Genomic DNA, 22,756 nt, shown 5'->3' with positions numbered 1-22,756 from the left:
GTTCCTGTTATCTGTCTTTGTTGGCGTTGTGTGATTCAGAGTCGAGCGGCCTGCACTCCGCCTCGAAGAAAACCACTGGAGAGCGACTTTGAGACTATCAAGCTCATTAGCAATGGCGCCTATGGGTGAGTAATGACAGACTTTTGTTTGCGTTTAGTGACTTAGTCACCACAGAAAGCCTAATAAAAGCAGAACAGGAGCAGAAATAAGGGAATGTTGCTGTTGTGTTTTTGCATTCACACTTTGGGCAATTTTTATTTTAAGTTTTTATTTATTTATTTATTTAATTTTGCACACATATAGGATTACATAAAATTGAATTTGAAAACGTATGAAAATGTGTCAGGAGAGGTCAAGAAGCCATCAGGCTTATGCAAGGGACCTCACCTTTCTATGAGACAAAAAAGAGAACAATCAAGATTTCAGTAAGAGCACAAACTAATGCATGCATACACCTACATATGTTTAGTAGTATAAGTTATAAACCGATGTTCACTCGTAAATGACCTGGATGCCTTTCCCGCTTTTTAAATCTCTTCTTTTCCTCTTTTTGCTCCTGTAAACAGCAATCTTAAACCCTCCTAACTATCTCACTGTTTGCTCTTCTCTCTCCTGCTTGCAGGGCTGTATTTCTGGTGCGACACAAGGAGACTCGTCAGCGTTTTGCAATGAAAAAGATCAACCGTCAGAACCTGATGCTTAGGAACCAAATCCAGCAGGTCTTTGTTGAGCGAGACATCCTTACTTTTGCAGAAAACCCGTTTGTGGTTTCTATGTTCTGCTCCTTTGAGACACGGAGGCACCTCTGCATGGTTATGGAGTATGTGGAAGGTAAGCACACATTTTGAGGTTGTGTCTTTTTGTTAACTGTGTATTTGTGGGTTTTTGGCAGCAAACTTTCTTTTATACCCACTGACTACAAATAAAAAAGACACATTGTAACAGGAATTAAAAAGCCTTAAAACGGTGTCTGGCTGTGTTTGTTTCAGGTGGAGATTGTGCTAACCTGTTGAAGAATATTGGCCCGCTGCCTGTGGACATGGCTCGCATGTATTTTGCAGAGACTGTCCTGGCTTTAGAATACCTTCACAACTACGGCATCGTACACAGAGACCTTAAACCTGACAAGTGAGTCCTTATTTCACGTTTCTTGCTTTTATATCTTCTTACTTTAAAGTCTTCATCATTATGAGACTTGCCGTCTTCTTTCAGAGACCCACAGTTTGTTTTAAGTTGCATCAGAGTCTTCTGAAGGCTTTGATATTCCTCACTGAGACTGAGATCTGTGTTCCTAGTGTCTGATGTAACTTGAATCATTTCCGTGTTTCTTTCTTTTGCAGTTTGTTAATAACCTCCATGGGGCACATTAAGTTGACAGACTTTGGGCTGTCAAAAATCGGTCTAATGAACATGACCACCAACTTATATGAAGGACACATTGAAAAGGATACCAGAGAGTTCATTGACAAACAGGTTGGTCTTCTCTTGCCCAGTCTTCTCTTTACTTCATGTGTGAAAGCAACTATTATAATTACTTTGTTTGTAAAAAAAAAACCTTTAAAAGCAGATGTTTACAAGGGGCTTTACAAGACAAAATACAGGCAGGAATTAGGATGATAAGTGATTAAAACAATAAGAGATTGTAAACAGAATATCACAACTGAGGAGGGTAAACCCAAAAAGAAGATAAAAATGGAAAGATATAGGATTTCCAAAGAGGTCTGAGGGGGGGAGAACATGCGTTTACAAAAATGTTTTAACTAGCTCTGATATTACCTTTTATCTTTTGAACATGGCACGTTATTGAACATTCAACCCTTACATTTTATGCTCTGTAAAGTTCAATTTCCCCTACGGTCAATAAAGGTTTTATTTATTTATTCATTTAAAAGAAAGCCTTCTAAAGGGAGTTATTAATAGAGGTGATTTATTCTGATTATGATTATGACCTTGACTTTCATCTGTTGTTGTCTGTTTTTCTTCTGTACAGGTGTGTGGCACTCCAGAGTACATTGCTCCTGAGGTGATCCTGAGGCAGGGCTATGGGAAGCCAGTAGATTGGTGGGCTATGGGCATCATCCTCTACGAGTTCTTAGTGGGCTGTGTGCCTTTCTTTGGAGACACACCAGAGCAGCTGTTTGGTCAAGTGGTCAATGGTATGAAATCCTTAGTCTGCATTTGTTGAGAAATCTAATATTTTCATTACATAAGTCTTTAAGAATGTAGTTTTTGTTCATTTTGAATGTGTAGGTATATGTATGTTGATAGTATCTACCGTTTTATCCAGATGACATAATCTGGCCAGACGGTGAGGACGCTCTGCCAGCAGATGCCCAGGACCTCATCACCCGACTGCTGAGACAGAGCCCTCTAGAGCGTCTGGGAACAGGTTGGTGGAAAAGCACTCTGACCTTTGCTGGTGAAGACAAGGCATCAGCAGATTCTTCTTTTTTTGTCAGCCATGACAGAGAATTTCCACAGAGAAAAATAATCCTGTTACAGAGAATTTGAAATAGGTCTCTGCTGCACCTCTGCCGGCAGCTTGAGATGTTGATGCTGATTCATTTAATTTTTTTAGAAAATGTCCAACAAAACAACACTTTATGAATTTTATACATTTCTGTTAACAAAGGTTAAAAGAAATCCTGCACATTAAGATAAATTAATTGGATTAGACTCTTTTGAGAATATTTTAAAAATAGACTCACATTTAGGCTGCCACTGTTGTGCATCGCTCTCTTGGTAGCTATATCAAATGGTTGCATTCAGGACTCAACATTAACACCCACCAACCAACTGAATGCAGATGGATTTCAACCATGGCAGATATTACAGTGACTCCCACGAGCTACTTCAGCCAGTTGAATTTATCTGTGACACATGCTGTGTTTGTGCTGTGCTACAGTGATAGATACCTATTGCAATGTGACTGTTTTGCATATAAACAGGGCAGTTTTTCCCCAGATAAAAGTAGTGATTTTTTTTTTTCAAACTTCTCAAAATGTAAAAATGTTGTGTTTCTTTTGAGGAAAAATATCTAAAAAACACAAAGTCAATTGAATAAAGTCAACTTGTCTTAATGTGTAGGGTTTGTTTAAAGAACGGGATGTCTGGAGTAGAGCCTTTTCACACTAAGGGCACATTCACACCAGAGCTGTTTGGTCTGCTTTAACTGAACTGTGGTACATTTTCCCGGATAGTCCGGTTTGTTTGGAGTGGTGTGAAAGCTCACACGAACTCTGGTCCGCTTGAATACAGGGGGTCTCGGTCCACTCCCAACTAAATTGTAAACCAAAGGCTGGAAGTGGCACAAAGCGTAAAGATATACGGATTTACATGTGATTTAATACACTCAAATACATGTCGGTACCTGCTTGGCGTCTGTGTAGCCATAGCAACACGTTCTAGTCGGTGCTGATTTATTTGTCTCATGTAAAGAAACATGCTGGACAACTCGCTACCTCACTAGCTGCTCATAATGCCCCCACGCAAAAGCAGAAACTCCAAGATAGCGTAAATTCTGTGTTTTTTTCATTGTTTATGTGGGAAAAAAAGACCAGCGTAATGAGATAGATTTCTGGTTTTGTCTTCTTCTACGCCATCTTTTCTTCCTGCTCGCCTTTTGTGACGACAGTGACAGAGGTTGTAGGTGTTCAGACCGTTTGGTCTGTTTGACCAAGAGCAGTGTGAATGCGAACCAAACCAAAAGAAAGTGCAACAATGTTGCAGTTTCCATTCCAAGACAGACTGAGTCCCCCGGACGATCAGGTGTGAAAACGACCTAAGCCCCTTTTTTGTCTGAAATTGCCATACAGTAAAAAGAAACATTATATAAGTAACTCTGAAACTTTTACAAATTGTTATTTTTGCCAAAACAGGTCCCATTTTTTGTGTTTTGGCATCTGTTCAGGTCTATAAAATGGGTAACTGACTACTCAGAGCAGTGGCTACAGCTCCCTTTCTCACTCTTTCCCCCTCGCCCTGAAACTTCACTTTAGACACTGTGCTTTGCCCATGTATTATGTGGACAGCAACCACAGTACATAATAGATATAGGCTTATACAGCCACGTTACAGAGACTGAACTGAAAGTTGCCCTCTCTCTCTCCAACTAGGCACAGCAATGTGTCACACAGGCTCATGCTAATAACCCAAATATTTGAAGGGCCTTGTCAGGAGTGAACCTGGAGTTTTCTTTTTTTTTTGTCAAGGAGTGAAAGAGCCACAAAATCATCCTCAGCTATTTTGTTTGCAGTACCAGATCATCCTGTTTTGTTCTGCATTTTTAAGAATTTGTTGCGTAAACGTTTTTATTGGAATACAGTCAGAAAAAACATCTACAAAAACAGACTCGGTGTGCCAAGGCCTTAAGGCAGTCACATAATCGGCGTAGCTTGATTGGTAAAATTTTGTTCCGTATTTCTTATTGTTTTTATTTATTTATTTATTTATTTATTTATTTTTCTGAGTTTAACAGTCCTTAAGCTATGCAGTGAAATTAAAGAGTTCAAGGCTTAATAAAAAGGGTATTTATTAATTACCTACTAGGTTTTTGGCCTTCACAAACAAACAAGTGCAACTGACAAGTGGATTTTAAATGGCGTTCCTAATATTGTGCTTGTGGCCTTGTGAAAGTGACCTTGGGAGAAGATTTAGGCATAAGCACAAGTGTTGTTTGCAATCAGCAGTTTAAAGATAGTAGTCGAATGCTGTTGGGCTTGTATGTTAATATATTCTGTATTTAAATGTCTTATTTTGGACATAATTTTTTTAACTCAGTGTTTTAAATGTGTCAAGCACTTGGAGTTGCTCTATGTATTAATGGTGCTGTATAAATAAGCTTATCTTGCCATTCCATAAACAAACAAAATGAGGAGAGAAAATGAAACTATCAGTCCAGGTGTGATGAAACTCGCAGAAGAAAATGGTGTTGAAAATTCCTAAAATGCTTTCATGACCAAGAAATAATCAGAACTCAAGGAAAAACATGTTCATGGATCTGTGAATGCTGTGATGAGTGGCAGTTATGAATGTCAAAACAGTTACTCTGTTTTAATTTATTGTTTTGTTTTTTCCTAGGTGGAACCACTGAGGTGAAGGTGCATGTGTTCTTCCTGGGTCTGGACTGGAATGGCCTCCTGAGACAAAAAGCTGAATTTATCCCTCAGCTGGAGACTGAGGATGACACCAGTTACTTTGACAGTACGTGGCAGTTTAGCTTTTTTGAACAGATTCATATCATCATCCCACATGTTATTATTAAAAAAACATGGATCTCTGTCGGTCACACCTGAGCTGAAGATGTCATCAGCGTTTCAGTATTTCTTTTTACTGTTCTTGTTTTTCCTACAGCTCGATCAGACCGTTACTGTCACCTTGGATCAGACGATGATGATGAAACAAACGATGATGAATCCTCTCTGGAGCTCCGACAGTTCTCCTCTGTGGCTCACCGCTTCAGCAAGGTACCTGTTATTTTAATGCTAGTCTATTTTATGATGCTTTAAAACGTATCTTTCATTTAATAACTCTTTGATACATTTAAACATCGGTGGAGCAAATACACCTCCAGATGTCGTATTCAGCTTGTATGTAACCCCTTTCTTTTCTCAAACCTCAGGTATACAGCAGCACAGAACACCTTTCTACATCCACTCCATCCAACCAGAGTCTGTCTTCATCTGACCGAAGCCACAGTGAGGAGAAGGAGGAGCGATGGGAGGGCAGGGGAGTCCTGTCCCCTGGGGATGGACACAAGCACTTGGCTGGTGGAGACAGGAGGGCAGATGGACACAGGGGGAGGTGAGAGCAAAAAATGTGGGAGAGTGAGAGGAAAAAATGTGGGAGAGTGAGAGGAAAAAGTGACAGCCACCCCTCATTCTCACACTGTTATCTTTGACTTTAATGAAAAATGTGAGACTGAGGTGTCATGTCATCCCTCTTAAACATCTGTGAGGAAATAATTCAGTGATTTTGCCATTCTAAACATTTAAGACTGAGTCCATATCTTTCTGTAAGAATATTTTATGGTATGTGTGGATTTCTCAGCATGCTCTGCTTTGTCAGGTGGAAGCTTTCACATTACTCCTTTGTGTGACTGGCAGTGTCAGGTTACCTGCTTATTTTCAGTGCATTCTAGGAAAGGCTTCAGTTCCTCCCATAGTTCTGAATTGATTTATATCTTACGCAAATACAGACACACATTTACTCTACTGAGAAAAAGTTTATTATATAAAAATTGCAGTATTGCCATTGTAATCAATGGCAAATATGCAAGTTTATTCAGAATTTGAAAACGGAAGAGGGTACGTTTGGTTAAATTTGTGATTAACAACTGTTCTTTTTACAGTACAAAAAAACTCCTGCTAAATCATAGTATAAAAATAAACATTTTAACATCACTAACTTTTTTTGGAAAGTTTTCACTGAACTCATTTGGCTGAATACAAACTTTTTTGGTTTTCTCTTCACAGTCTGCGTCCTCGTGCTTCTTCTAGCTCCTCTCAGTCAGAGCGCAGCGCCAGTCCACTTGTGATGAACAGCACGCAGAGCCTTGACATCATGCCCCGTTTTGCTATATCTGCTGAGGAAGAGGGTAAGCCTGACAAAATGATGTCTTTATACTTTCCTTCCTTGTCGGGTTTTCCTCAATAAAAAAACAATGTTAAACTCCTGATACCTTATGATCATAGATGGGATGGTTTCCAATCTGCGACGCATCCGGCTCAGGAGCAACAGCACAGGAACCAGGCCGTCGTTCCGTAGGGGGGCATCGAGACGCATTGCACACCAGCTGGAGACTCCAGAGAAACCCCGATCCCCAGCTGGCAAAGTGCCCAAGTCGGCCTCTGTCTCTGGCCTGTCGCTCATCATCACTCCAGGTAGACAGGATGATGATAATAATCAAGAAGTCATAAACAAAATGCTTCTATCTTAAGCTCTTTTATTTCAGTTATTTCAGTCTGATTTTAGTTGTTCAGAAGTAGGATCACAGTCCCGTCTGTGTTTGCTCAGATGTTTCATGTGTTACAGTGCCCTCTACAGCCTGATGCTGTGTAATCTACCTAACAAACTCCAGACAGAGACAAATACTCTCTCTGCATCTAAGATGATGGGCAAACTTTTACTTTTTCTCATTTTTTTTTACCATTTGAATTATTTTTAATTGTAATTAGTAAGGTAATTCACTAACCTGTATCATTATTATTTTAGTTTGTTAGAACTCATTTTATCATAACTGAGTCGTGTAAGTGATAAGGAAATGTCAAACACCCTCATCTGATGACTTCATTTTCTCCTCCTCATCAGATGACTCAGCAGCTCCTCCAACAAGCCCCAAATCCTCCTTGTCTCTGTCGTCTAACCCCTCGTCAAGAGACTCATCCCCAAGTCGGGACCTCTCTGTCAGCATTAGCTGCCTCCGGCCTCCTGTGGTCATCCACAGCTCTGGAAAGAGGTTTGGCTTTGCACTGCGAGCTATCCGAGTCTATATGGGAGACAGTGACATCTACACTGTCCATCACATGGTCTGGGTATGTATTTCTACTAATGTTTAAAGTAAATTAAAAATTCTCTATTTCCAATTAATTTTAAGTGTCATTTTGAAACCTTCACACAAAGTTCTAAAAAATTTGCATAGTCTTACATAAGGGTACCTGGCAGCACAGTAGTCAGCATGGCAAAAACAGAAAAAAGCCTTTTATTCAGAGTCAGTAAACACTGGTTATAATAATTGCACAGGTAAACATTGTAAGTCACAGTAATAGCTCATTACAAAGCAGCTCAGCCTCTAATTTTGATCTGAGGTATTAAGTGTTCTGTGTCCACAGTGTGTTGAGGAAGGCAGTCCAGCACACGAGGCAGGATTGAGGGCTGGTGACCTCATCACTCACGTCAATGGGGAGTCAGTGCAGGGACTTGTGCACACAGAGGTGGTGGAGCTCTTGCTAAAGGTACAATTTATAAAATATCTTCTCAGAAATGTTTTCTTAACTCATCAGTCATATAGAGGAAGTGTTTTACATGTACTGCTGCTTTTATTTAAAAAAAAACAACACACTCTTTGGATGTGAGACATATTATTTTATGGCTCCTCATAAAGACACTGACTTCCTCATACATATGCGTTAATGCTAATGATCCATTTTCAACAGAGTGGCAACAGGGTGACCCTGCAGACGACTGCCCTGGAGAACACGTCCATCAAGGTGGGCCCTGCCAGAAAGGTGAGCTACAAGTCCAAGATGGCCCGGCGCAGCAAGAAGAGTAAGAGGAAGGATGGGCAGGACAGGTACGTAGGGGGAGGATGAGGTCATAGCTACATTACTGTATCATCAGTCTAAGAAGCTCAGTATTAGATACATCACTCATTAGAGGCATACACATTAAAGAAGCTTTCATTGAAACTCTAATATGACTCAGAAATGTTATATTTCAACTTAAACACCAACAAGTGGAGTGTACACAACAATGAGTAACCCAGTTAGTTTAACTAAATAAATAAATAATGGAACTTGATCCTTTTCTGTTTATTTTAATTTAAATGAACTGATGCTAGGGATGTGGAATCAAACTCTCGTTATGTGCTATTGTCAACAGAGGTAGAAACGGCACACAATTATTGTACTCAAGTAAAACTACAGTTACTGTGTTAAACTTAACTAGAAGTTAAAGTACTGATATCAAGTAACTGACAAGTAACCAAAAAAACCCTACTCAGTTACAGTAATTTTGGTGAATATAATTAGTTACTTTCTAGTCCTGCCTTAGTGCTAAATTCTATACTTATACTGTAATAGTCTTTGTACTTGTTAACATAGAACAGGCTACAGCTAAGAGCTGTTTCATATGTGACACCTCTTTCCTCTGGAGCAGCAGGCGACGTAGCATCTTGAAGAAGTTGTCAAAGCATACGCCTCCTCCACCCATGCAGAGTAGCCGTAGCTTCTCTTCAGGTTTCCACCAGTCATCCAGTGACAGCCTCTCTGGCTCCCCTACGCAGAGCCTCTCCCCTGGGCCATCCACACCCTGTCGCTCCCCTGCTCCTGACCACTCTGGAGGTGAGGCAGGGAGTCATTTACCACCTGCATCCCAAACAGGGGACTTTTTGTCACTTTCTCTACTTAATTCTAAATCGAAAATTGAAACTAATGTTGGCTCCCTTTTCTTTTTCTGTCAGATTCTAGTTCTTCTCCCTGCTCGAGCTCTCCCAACTCACCTGTTCCACAGGCCCGTCCCAGTTCTCTTCATGTTCTGGGTCGCTACACCAAAGCTGGCCGCTGCAAGTCCACCAGCAGCATCCCTCCCTCCCCGCTCGCCTGCATCCCACCACCTCAGCCACTCTCTCCTCAGTGTTCCCCATCCTGCCTCCCCAGTCATACCAAATCCCTGCAGGGTTTTCACGGCAAGACCCTGTCCCCCCCTACAATCGCTCGCCATTCTGTGCGTCCTCGCAGTGCCGAACCACCACGGTCACCACTCCTCAAGAGGGTCCAGTCTGCAGAGAAGCTGACAGGTGATAAAATGACAGGGGGTTACCATGGCGACAGGAAGGCATACAGCACCCGTCGCCACACGATGGAAGTCCCTCTGTCAGAGGGGGAGGGGTTAGAGGACACAGAAGGAGACACTGCCACTGGTTTCGTCTGTGTTGGCGAACATGGCCGACAGGGGCTGTACATCGGAGGGCAAAGGGGTCATCATGACTCAGCAGCTGGAGGCAGCGAGCTCCACCGCTCTACTTCCTCGCCACAACACCGCGGCAGCAACCACCACTCCAAAGAGGTGGTAGTAATGAGAAAGCTGGCTCTGTCCGAGAGACGGGACTCCTTTAAGAAACAGGAGGCGGTGCAGGAGGTGAGCTTTGACGATTTGGATGAGAGGGAGGCCACCCCAAGCCCAACACCTCCTGTCATGCAACCGAAGGCATTTAAGGCGTCCTGGATTAACTCGGGTCAGTCAGAATCAAAAGTGCAGCTCGAAGGAAGAGGAGTACAGGGTACAACAACACCACAGAAAGCCAAGTCAAAAGACAAAGAAGGGCTTTAGTTATTCTTCCTGTCTGGGAGAAAAAGGTCAAGGAAGAGTCTCACTGAGGCAGAAACTGACGTGAAGTAATCCTCTGACATTTGACAGCCTTGCATGCTTGTCCAGAAAACTGTGACCAGGTCCTATATCGACTTCTTTAGGACAGCAGAGCAACGCCAGAATGATACTTCTCAGTTGTATATGCATCCTGCAACACTGTTAACACATCAGTGACTGCCAAACCATGTTTACTTCCTGGCTTGTTTTCTCTCTTGGTTCTCAAATCACTGTGGCACCTGTAACTGATGTATTTTGTAAATATTTTTGGTTTTACATGGAGAAACTTATTTATGACTTTTTATTCTCATCTTGTGCTGAAAACGCTGTGGATGCTTCAGCTGTTAGTGCAGGAATTGCACACTAAAACAAGCCAAGCTATGACTTTTCAGTGTGATTTTACAGGTGCAAGTGCAGAAAGAAGGCAGGTAACATCACTTGATATCTTACCATTTTTTTTTATACCTCAATGCCTGTGTGGAGCTGGGTGTTGTTCAGTGTTTCGATTGGGCCTTTGGAACAAACTGAATAGTCTTGCAACATAACACGAGTTGAACAGTTGCAGACGATATAACGTGCTGCCTCTAAGAAGAAATGTATTATATAGATTGTGACCATTTGAATACATCTATATTGTATGACCATTTTTTTCAGGACTAAACTATGAATATCCTAACACTTGTGAGCCTAGCTGTAGTGCCAAAGCATGGTTTAACCATTAAAAGAGGTACTATACTTTTACATATGAAGCTTCATGCATGTATGGGCTCTACTTCCTCTTGCTGTCAGTCGTCTGGAAGAATACTACGTCTTATTCAACTCTCCTCTAGCTGTGGTTTTACTCCTTACCCAATCAGTGTACAGGTGTTTAGATAAAGCTTTACCTTCAGAAGCTAGGCTGTCATCTATCTGTCCTCTTACACCTTGTTGAATTATGCCTCCGTCCAGCACCTAACAAACCTAGTGTGTATACCGTAATTGATGTATTTGCACAAGTTGTCGCAGCCATGTAACAGTTAGAGCACATTTCTATTTCAGGACGATCCTCTTCTTTGCAGGATTCAAAAATTGTACAGATGCAACTGACAAAACTGGCTCCCTGGCTGTTTTTTAAAGAAATGTGTGTTATGAATGAATGTTTACATTTTAAATATGTGTGCAGATTCTTCATTGTTGTGTTAAATTATTGTGAAAAAAGTGAATGACAGGGGAGTTGAAAGCTGAACCTTGAATGGATGAAGGAACGAGTTGGGGGGATTTCTTTTTGTACATTTTGATATGGAAAAGTCTTGTTGCAGTACTAATAATAACCTATGCTGTTGATGTATAATGTAAAAACAATGGTGGACCTTATAGCAGCTGTGAGTGGTGTGTTTTTGAAAGTGACCTTGTGAGAGTAGATGGACTCAGACATTGTGTAATGCCACAGTAATGTGACAGGGCCTGAAAGCATTGTGCATGCTTCAAATCCCTTTACAATTGAACCACAGTTATATCACAACATATTTCCTTTTTAAATACTTTTCCAAGTTACTACTCTTGTTAAAACGACCCCAGCTTCTTCCTTTGATGTTCGCTTATGTGAGCCTTGAGAGGTGTGAACAGCTTTTTCTTTATTTTTTAATATCTGTTCCCATTATAGCCATTTTGTTTTAATTGAGAAACCATTTGGATCAGAAATGAAAACTTTTTTCCTGTTTCATTCAATCCATGACAAAGAAAAACAACATTCTGTTGTAGTTTTTTACATTTTACATGAGTGGTATGAAGATTCTTGGGAGCTGTTAATTTTAAAAATGCAAGTTTAGCACATACTTGGCCTTGAAATGTGGTTATGGACTGTAAGGGGGGTCAAACTAGAGGTAAGTAGTTTGTTTGGTATACAGTGTGGTGAAAGAATAGTGTGTCTGTATCATTATCTCTGATTTTCTGATGCAATATACATACTAGTATGTTATGTTTCCCTACCAAACCCATCGTAGCGTCAACTTATTCAAATCAAATGTCCTTGAAGATTACATTGGCTTTATTCATCAAAATAAGTCATCAAAAGAATTCTTCTTTTCTTTTTTGCCATCATGCTTTTTTAGTTTAAAAAGCTTTATGTCTTCACACAGGTGCTTCAATGTCATTCTCCATATTTCCCACACTTGTGTCAGAGTGTGTGCTCGTATGTGCGTAAAAAAGTTGTTGCCCCCTGGATGACCTTTGTGAAGCTCCTACAATGTGGGTATCTGATCAAGACTGGTGTGACATTGTCTGTTTTTTGTTGTCTTTAACAGTGCTTGAAATAAATGAATTGCAAAGGGACTATGAAGTCCAGAACAACAAAATGAGTGTGCTTGCTCTTTGTCCATTAATACATACTGTTCAAATATCCTTATTTTCAGTGCAGTAGTAAAGCACTTACAAACACTTTACTCATAGCAAATTGAATAAAAAGATGTTCTTTCAATGCATTTCCCTAGTTTTGTGGCCTAATTAACAACTTAAGGTTATCAAAATTTTTGATACTTGGATACTTTATGAAACCTCATGTTTGAAGTTATACAATCCTAGTTACTTAAATAATGAGTGGCACTGAAAGTGCAAAAGCTTGACTAAACCTACAGACCTCTAGTCAAATACTAGCCCCAGGCTACCCTAAGGGACAGGGAGAACACTGTTTACATTGTATAAATACTTTGGCAATGTTTGCCAATTTAAAAGTGTAAAAAGTAAACAACTATTGTACCCAATTAACAGTAGAGTTAATCTGGATACAACTTAAATAAAAGTACTGGGACATAAATTCACTCAAGTAAAAGTAAAAATTATTGAATTTAAAGTTAACTTTAAGTACCAAGTAGCTACTCGGGAGTTGTATGGTAAAATATGATCTTTCCTTATGGCAAGAACAGCAAGTGAATAGATCTCCAACCAGGTTGTTCAGGTAAAGTCACACCTCTATAGTAAAGTCAAATACACAGAAAAATGAGTAGTGTTGATCAAACTCATAATAGAGTCAACTTTAAAACTTTTAAACTACATTTGAACTACACTTCTGAAAGTCTTAAATATTTTACCATATGACAGATCTGCAGTAAAATATGTGGCAAGATGGACCCCCCCTGGCAAGAACAAAGCAGAGTTAACTTCACAACAAGGTGATACATACTGATAAAGAATATATACAAACACAATATAAGTTCTTTAGGACCACTTAAAATCACAGGTTGAAACTCTAACTCACTGGGATAAATTCCCTCACCGTGCAAATGTGCCTCACATCAAAAAACAACAATCCATCAGAACCATGAGCAAAGGAATCCAAGCAGGTTTCTGTGGGACAGGCAACATCCAAAAACAAATAAACACATCTACACACTAAGCCCACACAACCCCCAGATTTAAAATCACAGTGGGCAGGGCTTAGACCCATGGGTGTAGCACATGGGGGAAAAGGGTACTGATTACCCAGGCTCACAGTAGGGAGGGGCCCTTGAGAAGCCTGCACTGCAAAGTGTGTTTTCATTTTTATTAATTGTAGTAATTAGTGTCATTGCTGAATCAAAAGTGACTAAATTAATTGACCAACAGACTAAAAATTTGTATGAAAAAGAATTTTAAAAAATACTGTGGGGCTCTGCTCCTTCCCATTAAAATGTCCAAATGGTGTAGTCCAGTGCTGCAAAATAATGAAAGTAAATTTAATTTAACCATAGTAAAATGTTGCTCATTAATGGGAAAATAATGGTTCAGAATATATTAAAATGCAGAGATACTTGTAAAAATGATGCAACATTTGCTGCTTGGCTAGCTGGCTAAGGGGCCCCCTGTGTAGTATTCTTTCTGGGGCCTTAAATCCCTGGCTACACCCCTGCTGAGAACAATGTACTTTTTTACAGAGTTAAACAAACACTCGTGGATCAACAGTCACATAACTCCAGCGCTGGAGACCATTTTACACAAGAGGAAGTTAAGATTACACTTTGGGATTTAGAATCAACTCCAAAATGTTCAACATTGAAATATCAATACTCAGAATAACAATGCACAGTTACTCTGGTTAACACTTAAGTAGAAGTGGAGGTTTTGATTTTGAAATGTACTAAAAAAAAAATACAAGTGACCAAAAACTATTCAATTAAGGATATTTGAGTAAATTTAATTGTTTGCTTTCTACCCGTGCAACTATGTATATGTACATGTTAGACAGTGCACGAGTTTTTCTTCAATGTTTTGTTATTAAAAGTGGGAAATATTCCAATGTTTTTTCCCTTTTTATAAATATATATTTTTGCTATGTTACTATAATGGGTATTTTGATAGAAAATGAATAAACTGTCATCTTTAAATGTTCGTTTGAAGCCGCAGCCATTCGTTGACCCCTCACTAATCGCTCGGGCTTTTCCGCTCGCCTTCGTCACTTTCCGTGTTCTTCATATTAGTTCCCACGCACTCTCCCTTCCCTGCGCCGTGCTGAGCTGGAAAATGGCTGTGTAGTGGAGCAGGGAGTCGTGAACGGGAAAAGAAAGAAAGCAAGAGAAAGAAGGCGAAGCAGTAAGTAAGCACAGGTTTTTCTAAAAGTTTTATGCACCTCGAGAAGCTTTCGTCCGCAGAAAAGGCACCGCACGGAATCGGTCGTCCACTTCGAAGAGTTTGAGCGCCGCAGACAAAAAAGTGAGAAGAGTCAAGAAATATCCGCGGGTGAGTTTTTCCAAGTTATTGCACATTTCCAGTACAGCAAGGCAGCAGCCACTGTACTGGAAAATGGAGGTTGCAAGTGTGCTCAGCTCACGCAACCTCAAGCTGTTGACTTGTGCTGAACTTTTCAAAGCTGTTACTTAAGATTTTCTTTGCTGTTTGTTTTATTTTTTATGTTTTGATGTACTGCACTGTGGTGCAACTTGAACATTTGCTGCACGTTGCTCGGTGCCCGCGGTTGTCGACAGTTGACGTGTTAAACTGAGCCCGTTAAGTTAGTGTAACGTTAACATTTATGTTTATTGAAAGTGTTTAAAGTTTTGGACTTAATTTGTATAGCCATTTCAAAGTTTTTGGTAATTCTTGATATGCCCTGAGATACGGTCATGAAGACTTTTAAAACTTTCTGGGACGGCAGCCTCGAAAGTTGTGCATTTATGCAGAATTTAAACCTCCGCGTCTCCTCTTGTTAGCTAAATACCAAAAATATATATATATATTCTGACTTCAGAGATACTGATAAAACTATAGTCCTAATCATGTACGCGGCTAACTGCAGTTTGCTCCATGTGTATAACACTGGTGGTGTATGTTGCACTATAATAGTGCCTTTACACTGACTGCAGACCACAGGGAGGCCATGCAGCGTGGAGGCCTCACATAGCTAAAGGCCTAACATGATGTTTGTGTGTGCTGTTACATCTCTGGATTGAGGATTTGACATGAATCAGTTAATGAAAATTGTGCCACTTGCATAATAAGACAAGCCACTCAACTGTGTGGAGTCCACCCCACCACCACCCTTCTCCTTTGTAATTACTGAATCGAGCATTATGCAACTAAATGTCACTCCTTCATTACTCTGCGTTATCAATGTGAGGCATAACTTCTGGCAAAGGCTTTATTTTACTCATTTAAATGTCATTAAAATGTTCAGAATGACTCGCAGGGCTAAAAAAAAAAAAACCCCAAAATTGGCTATACTCAAAATGCCACTTCTCAAAGGTGCTGAAGAAACAGAAGAAATTTAACTGAGGAGTAGAGCAGCATTGGTTTATTTTTATTCTGCATCTTTAACTGGAGGATATAGTAAAACATGAATGAAATTATTTGATCAAACAGCACTTAAGGACATCTTTGTTTAGCTCCCCTGTTAGGCTGCAAGCTTTTAGTGTGGATAATAACCCTGCATAAACACCTGATTGTTAGAAAATGATCTGTTTTACTAGGCTCTTTACCAATACAAAAAATAAATGGAGTTCAGAGCTTAAACTCCAATCCTTAAAGCACACTTTAGTAGGGTTGCACAATATTATAGGTATGATATCAGTATCGGCAGATATGACAATTCCTGCTGATATTGAAAACAGATACTTTAACTATAAAAATCTGTATGCATAAGCTTCAGATATTGACCGGACAAACAGATAAGTTGGTGGAATTTTAGGCTTGACCACCAGACCTACCTCAGCTGAAGTCTTTTTTAGGGCTGGGCAATTAATCGCAAATTAGATTAAATCCCAATTTGGCCTGCTGCAATTTACAAATTTCCAGAAGTTGCAAGAATTTTTTAATCTAGAAATGTGTCAAAATGCCAGCTTAATACATAATATCATTTTTTGCAGCAGCTGAGATAGAGATTTTATGCACATTATGCAAACATTCAAGTGTCAGTTTTTTATAATGGTTTACAAAAACGGTCCTTTTTGTATTTTATGTAACCTATGTTTTTCTTAATCAAAACGAGTGACGTAAAAATGCTAATGTCCTTAAACAAATCAAATGACATCACATTTGTAATATGAGCAAAAACATTAAGCTCATTCTAAATAAAACTGAGGAAGCCTAGCGTTACTTCACGAAAGTCATACCCCAGCTGCGATCAGCTGGTAGCCAGCTACACCTCCTCCACCCCAGCTACCACCTTTATAGCTTAAAGCTTGTAGCACCCTCATATTCAGATTCTTGCTACTATGGACTATGGCTATTGCAATATTGGGGGAAAAAAATGCAATTAGATTATTTTTGCAAATCGTTCAGCCCTATTCTTTTTCTATATTATCATTGTTCCTTTCACTTTAGACTGTGTTTAAGGACAGAAATATGTTGATTTGTTCATCTTAAAACTTTAAACGTGTGTTTTAAGGACTGAAATTTTAGGTCCGAACTAGATGACATATCTGTATCAATACTGGCTAAAATTATTAAAATTATCTGCATATTGGATATGAGCAAGATCCAATGTTGTGCATCCTTACATTTCAGAGGTGAAGGAAGTACAAAGAAAGAAAACTCAGTACTTAGAATAAACTGATGTTCGTCTGTTGGCCCTGCCTGAAACTCCTCTTCTAAACTTCTAGTATACGCAGCTGATATAGGCTGATTGGTGGAAAATGTTGGCAGAAATGTACATATTGGCTGATATTAACAGTAACCTTTTTGAGCTAATACCCGCTGATAAAAATATCATGCAGACAATATCATGCCTCCCTTTTTCTAAGTTAAGGTTTTATATGTGACTTTTGTTGGACTCCACCACACTGAGCAGTAGGGTTGTCATAATACTAAGTCCTCGGCACCTCATACTTCGATATTTTTTTATTCTTAAGACCCAATTGGACCCAATTTGCAGATCTATTTCTTAAGACCGGCACATTACAGGGCAGAATATCCAACAAGCAATCCAAAGAAAACTTCTGCACACTGTCCAACTTCCAAAAAGGGTTAATTATTTGCAGTTCTTCAATACTAGACCTTTAACAGGCAGTTTGTTGGAAAGGACCAGTTACAGGCAGTTTGTTGGAAAGGGAAAACATCTTAAATAGGAAGTTGCCACACACCTGCAAACAACTTCCCATCATGACACCAGATTTTAATTGGGAAATTAAAAAAAATGATGAGCATCCTGACTTAGAGAGACAATATGATGAAAGACCACTAAACATCTACTTTTCAATTTTTTAACAAATCCATTATTAATACTGCTAAATAATACAGGTGGGAGAAAAAGTCGATTCTTAGATGCATTGTGATGTAGAGGTGGAAGATTCTGAATCAATTTATTAATGTCCGATAATTGATAATCGCTAATAAATATATATGTTCAATACTGTGGAATAGCAGGAACAAAAAGGTGGAACTCTGAAACGCAGTGCGTAACAGCACGATTTAGATTACCAGTTGTTCATCTGTGAAAAAGGACATTTTAATGTCTGTAATTTCAGAAAGGACGTAGCTACCTTTGGTTCAATGCAGTTGCAAAGTTTTAGCATTTTGGTGCCAAAATGTTGCCAGTTTTTTCCAGTTAAAACTATGTAGGAGTTTGCTTGTGTTTTTTTTTTTTTTTTTTTTTTTTTTTTTTGATGCATTCAATTATCTTCTATGCAAGTCTTGATCAAATTTTTTGGACCTTTCAAGACTACTGATCATCAACAAGAGAGACTGTGTCATTTTAAAAATGTGGTACTCAACAGATTTAGCAATGACAACCTCACTGGGCTGAATGCACTCGTTACCTCTCTAGTTTGTAATCCACGCGGTTGTGACCTGACCAGTTACTGATAAAAATGCTGATAGGTAACAGCTGTTTTACCTCGGTTTATCCCTTCAGTCATACAGTGACATTTATATCATAAATCATCTTAAAGCATCTTTGTCTGAGAGCCAGACACTGTAATTATATTTGATTTGATGAAGGTGCCACTTAATTTTTATTACTTCACCTCTAACCTAGAAAAACTTGTTTTCTTTCCTTCTCACAGTGTCACAGTTAATAAGAACTTGATAAGCTTTATGTCTGCTCTTGCTTTACCTGCTTATGTTATGGTGGATTTGGAGTGGAGATTTATGCACATGTACCCTGTGTTGGGTAAAGGAGGATTATGTTTGGATAATTTGAGAGAATTGCAACTGATAGGGTGAAAAAAGTGCATATGAGGCTTACTGATCTCATCTCATACTGTGTAGGAGAAAGACTTGTGTTGGATGAGACTTAACAGATATTCTACCATTGTTTGACTAAAAATGTTTAAATGCATCTGTGTGGCCACATGTAGCATTTTAAACTACTTTCTAATTAGCACTTTTCGTATCTTTTCTCTTCTAACTGTAGAAGCTTGTGGCATTCTTGACCTTCTGAACAGTGGCGCCTCAGTGCTACATAATCGTCGGAGCAGATGTTTCTATTTAGCAAAATGGGTTTTTCGGCCTCATTAAGGACACATAGAGTTCAGGTGAACATAACCCAAATCGTCAAGTGCCCGAGTCCCTGCATTTAGTTTGAAAATAAGTTGTCATAAGCTGCTGTGTTGTCTGCCTGTCCTCCCTGTGGCGCAGTAGATTTTTCAGCTCCATGTGGACAGATGGCTCGAGGCCAGGCTGCATGCGTGGTGTCTCTGTAGTCAGCTCCTCACCAGCAGGGCCGCAAAGGGCTAAAACGTACTCCAAGGATATGTTTGTCCTTCTAAATGTATAAATATGAGACAGAAAATGTATCTGTCTCAGTTAAAACAATTTGATAATAACAGAAAACTGCTGTTTTTTAATGCTTGAACATAAACCACTGCTACATTTTCTGCGTTAACTAAAAATTCAGACCACAATGTTAATGCTCTGCACATCATCTCCCTTTGAACAATGGACACATTTAACTGCAGGGCTAAAGTATAGACTGTATATAAACTATGGACATAAACTCAGGGTTTAAATGTGAGGCCAAAGCTAAACTGCTAAACCTGCAATCTTTATAACGACCAGTAGGGGCAGCTTAGTCAGTTACTTAAAGACGGCTAAATGTTTTTACCTTTTGGGAAATTTACTCCATTCTTGCTTGACTTTTAACCCAAGCTCAAGTATTTCTGATGTTTTTTTCTGAGTCATTGATGAACCAGGTGGGGCCTCTTGACTACGAGTGGCTAGATAGTCACCTAACCATCAAGACAGACCTGTAACAACAAAGTGTTGGAACAATATATCCAAGGCTGGGGAGCAAAACACTGCAGTTCCTTGAGTATCTACTCAAGGCTGGTTGTAATTTTCTCACATAAATTAAAAAACAGTTTTTACGTGTGGTAAAAATGGCTGATTTCTTTCTTGCACTTTACAGAAGGGGATTTTTATTTCAAATAATCCCTTTCCATCACACGAAGCCTAAGAATTGTTCATAAGTTTGCATAATTTCGGTCTGGCTGTGTTGATTGACTAGAAGCCATGTTGTTTCTGGTTGCCAGGAGGCCGAAAGTCTCACCTCTTTGCATGTTTCTAGATTGAAAGTTTACTGTAGTCAGCATTTCAGTGTTGTGACCACCATCTTCTGGCTTCTTAACTCCTGTGCAGAAACCAAGGAAGCTTTTATAAGGGTGTGTTCACAAACCATCACAGTGGTTGTCCAACATGCGCCCAAATGGTGGTCCCCATTGTTTTCTAGGTACAACCCCACACTGGCAGCTGCCAGATGCAACCAGATGACCGCAACACTGCAGTTCACACCACTGATGAGTGACATAAAAATCATAATGCCCTTAAACAAAGTAAATGACATCACATTTGCAATACGAGCAAAAATAGTTAGTTCATTCTATCTAAAATTGATGAAGCTTAGCGTTACTTCACGAAAGTCATACCCCAGCTATGACCAGCTGGTAGCCAGCCTCACCTCCACCACCCCAGCTGCCTCCTTTATAGCTTAATGCTTGTAGCACCCCCATATTCAGATTCATGCTAATATGGATGAATTGCTTTGGAAATAATTTCATTGTTTTTAATACACATACACATTATGTATTGCTTGAATTTGTCAAAAAATATACAAGATTAACCCAAGCAAAATTGCATATTAAATTGCAATCGCAATATTTTGGAAAAAGAAATTGCAATTAGATCATTTTTGCAAATCGTTCAGCCCTGTTCTTTTAGTTACACTACATTACACACACTGCTTTTCTGAGATCGCTTCACGCCAGAGCTGTGAACTCTGGTCCATTTCTCTGGATAGTCTGGTTTAGTTTGAGTGGTGTGAAAGCTCACTTGAACTCTGATGTGGATCAAACAGTTGAGCTCTGGTCCGCTTGTAAACGGGGGTCTTGGTTTGCCTCCAAGCAAATCCCGGTGCGGCGTGTTTGTGATGTGAAAGCAAAGTGGACCAACTTGTGAACCAAAGGCAGGAAAGTGGCATAAAGCATTAAGATTTACAGATAGATACAAATAAATGTCGATACCTCGTTCAGCATCTGTGAAACCAGGGCAACATGTCGTGGTCTCTTGCTTTCATCTTCACTCACCTCCTTCTTCATTTTGATTCAGTCGTCTCATGTGAAGAACAACATGGTGGACAGCTCCCTGCCTCGCTTGCTGCTCATACTGGGCGCCGTCTTGTGAAACAGATATGAACACCAAAGTAAAAGCAAAAGTCTCAAGACAGCGTAAATTTGGAGTTTCTCTGTTGTTTATTTGGTGAAAAAGACAGCAGAAAGAGATGGATTTCTGGTTTCTGTTTGGCCAATAGGTGAGCCGTTTTCTTCTAAATCTTTTTCTTTCTTTTTTTCCTCTTTGTCGCTGTTTGGACGATACCGCCACAAATGAGCAGTGATTTGATCATGTCTAGACAGTTTGGTTCGTTTGACCAAGTGCAATGTTAAAGCAAACCAAACCACATGAAAGAGCAACAATATTGCCATTTCAGCCCCCAGTCGAATCAAGTCACCTGGACTATCAGGTGTGAATATGAGCATAGTGACCAGACTATTAACCACAGGCGACTGCCTTTGTTAGCCATTAATTCTGATCTGCTGTTAAAACACGGTTAAGGATAATTTGCTGATATTGATTATTTCCTGATCAGTCAGGGGATCGCTAAAATTTACAAGTTAAAGATTACAGCTCCCACCTAGTTTATACCAACCTACATAAATGTGACTGTCGATGAATCTCGGTTGATAGTGTTGGCAGGTTAAATGAGAAATTAGATTAATTGATCTGGTAGACGGGAGATAGAATGACAAAGGAAATAAATTACTTATATTTATAAATGTGTGTTTATAAGGTAATCAAATGTGATTTATAAACAGCCTCAACAACGAAATATCCAGTCAGTCATATCTGCTTGTAACAAATTCTCTTACAAGCTCATAACAATCCCTCGATTAACTTTATGGGAACTTTTATGGTGAGGCAGCATAAATCATACTGTAAGAGCATAGATGACAGTATCGCATGACTTCTGTTTAAAACAATAGTTTGTTCATCAGAGACCTCTGAGAAATATTTTGTAAAAAAAAATTATCTGTGTGTGAATCAGACTGTAAAATGCAGTTAGGATTTAGCATTTAAAACGGCATGCATTGTTGCCAATTTTTGCATGACATGCATTGATGATAAACATCAGGAAAGTATGAATTTATAGCAGTAATTAAAAAGAGCTCATTTTATTGGCAAGCATTGCAAAACCTAATTTGTTTATGTTAAGTCCTTTGAGTCCTGTGTATAATGGCTGCATTTTCTCATGATTTTGATGGAATCAGATGAAAGACAAGCACTTAGCTACCCCTGCATGAATTTGTACCACTCTAGTAGCAACAAACCCTCTTTTGATTAACTTTGAAAATTAGTGTGTTGGGGGCATGCAAAAAAAAAAAAAACCCCATGGAGTTTGATTTGGATTTGAATTTAAAACTTTAATTTAATGTCAAATGTAAACAAACACCAAATAAACTTAACATAAATACATTTAAATAAAAAATACAATAGCTTATTGAAAGAAAGAAATAAAACTAAATAAATAAGAAATAAGGTTGAATAAATAAAGTAGGTAACTTAAATCAAAAGGGGTAACAATTTTGTTCCTGCAGAGTTTGCCACAAATAAATGAATGTATGGGAAACACTGAAATGGTTAAATGTATGATGAGTGTTTCTGGCTGTTGTAGGTTATGATATAGAATGATTTATTGCTTGAATTTGTTGAAAAACGCATATGTTGAGGAATCTAATAA

General features: G+C 39.2%; 2 protein-coding genes across 4 annotated transcripts in view; both read left to right on the top strand.

Annotated features, from left to right (window-relative positions):
* Positions 1-12,400, top strand: part of mast3a (microtubule associated serine/threonine kinase 3a) — a 52,312-nt gene extending 39,912 nt beyond the window's left edge. For both annotated transcript variants that reach the window (XM_041804043.1, XM_041804042.1), the window contains 16 exons: positions 40-125; positions 623-831; positions 990-1,128; positions 1,341-1,473; positions 1,991-2,156; positions 2,288-2,389; positions 5,080-5,202; positions 5,353-5,465; positions 5,621-5,802; positions 6,474-6,595; positions 6,693-6,881; positions 7,309-7,532; positions 7,830-7,952; positions 8,154-8,290; positions 8,875-9,059; positions 9,179-12,400. In XM_041804043.1, coding sequence (XP_041659977.1) covers positions 40-125; positions 623-831; positions 990-1,128; positions 1,341-1,473; positions 1,991-2,156; positions 2,288-2,389; positions 5,080-5,202; positions 5,353-5,465; positions 5,621-5,802; positions 6,474-6,595; positions 6,693-6,881; positions 7,309-7,532; positions 7,830-7,952; positions 8,154-8,290; positions 8,875-9,059; positions 9,179-10,047 — 3,102 coding nt within the window. In that variant the 3' untranslated portion in view covers positions 10,048-12,400. The remainder of the gene's footprint in view (positions 1-39; positions 126-622; positions 832-989; positions 1,129-1,340; positions 1,474-1,990; positions 2,157-2,287; positions 2,390-5,079; positions 5,203-5,352; positions 5,466-5,620; positions 5,803-6,473; positions 6,596-6,692; positions 6,882-7,308; positions 7,533-7,829; positions 7,953-8,153; positions 8,291-8,874; positions 9,060-9,178) is intronic.
* Positions 12,401-14,538: 2,138 nt separating this feature from the next.
* pik3r2 (phosphoinositide-3-kinase, regulatory subunit 2 (beta)) overlaps positions 14,539-22,756 on the top strand; it is a 59,432-nt gene continuing 51,214 nt past the window's right edge. Inside the window, exon 1 of one of the 2 annotated variants that reach the window (XM_041802709.1) lies at positions 14,539-14,625. The gene's annotated coding sequence lies outside the window, so the exon portion shown is untranslated. Of the gene's footprint in view, positions 14,773-22,756 lie in introns of both variants that reach the window. The other variant, XM_041802708.1, reaches the window with a different exon arrangement.

This window comes from Cheilinus undulatus, linkage group 13 (genome assembly GCF_018320785.1).
Source record: "Cheilinus undulatus linkage group 13, ASM1832078v1, whole genome shotgun sequence".
Classification (NCBI taxonomy): Eukaryota; Metazoa; Chordata; class Actinopteri; order Labriformes; family Labridae; genus Cheilinus; species Cheilinus undulatus.
The sequence above is the reverse complement of the archived record's forward strand: the minus strand, read 5'-3'. Positions and strand labels throughout refer to the sequence as shown.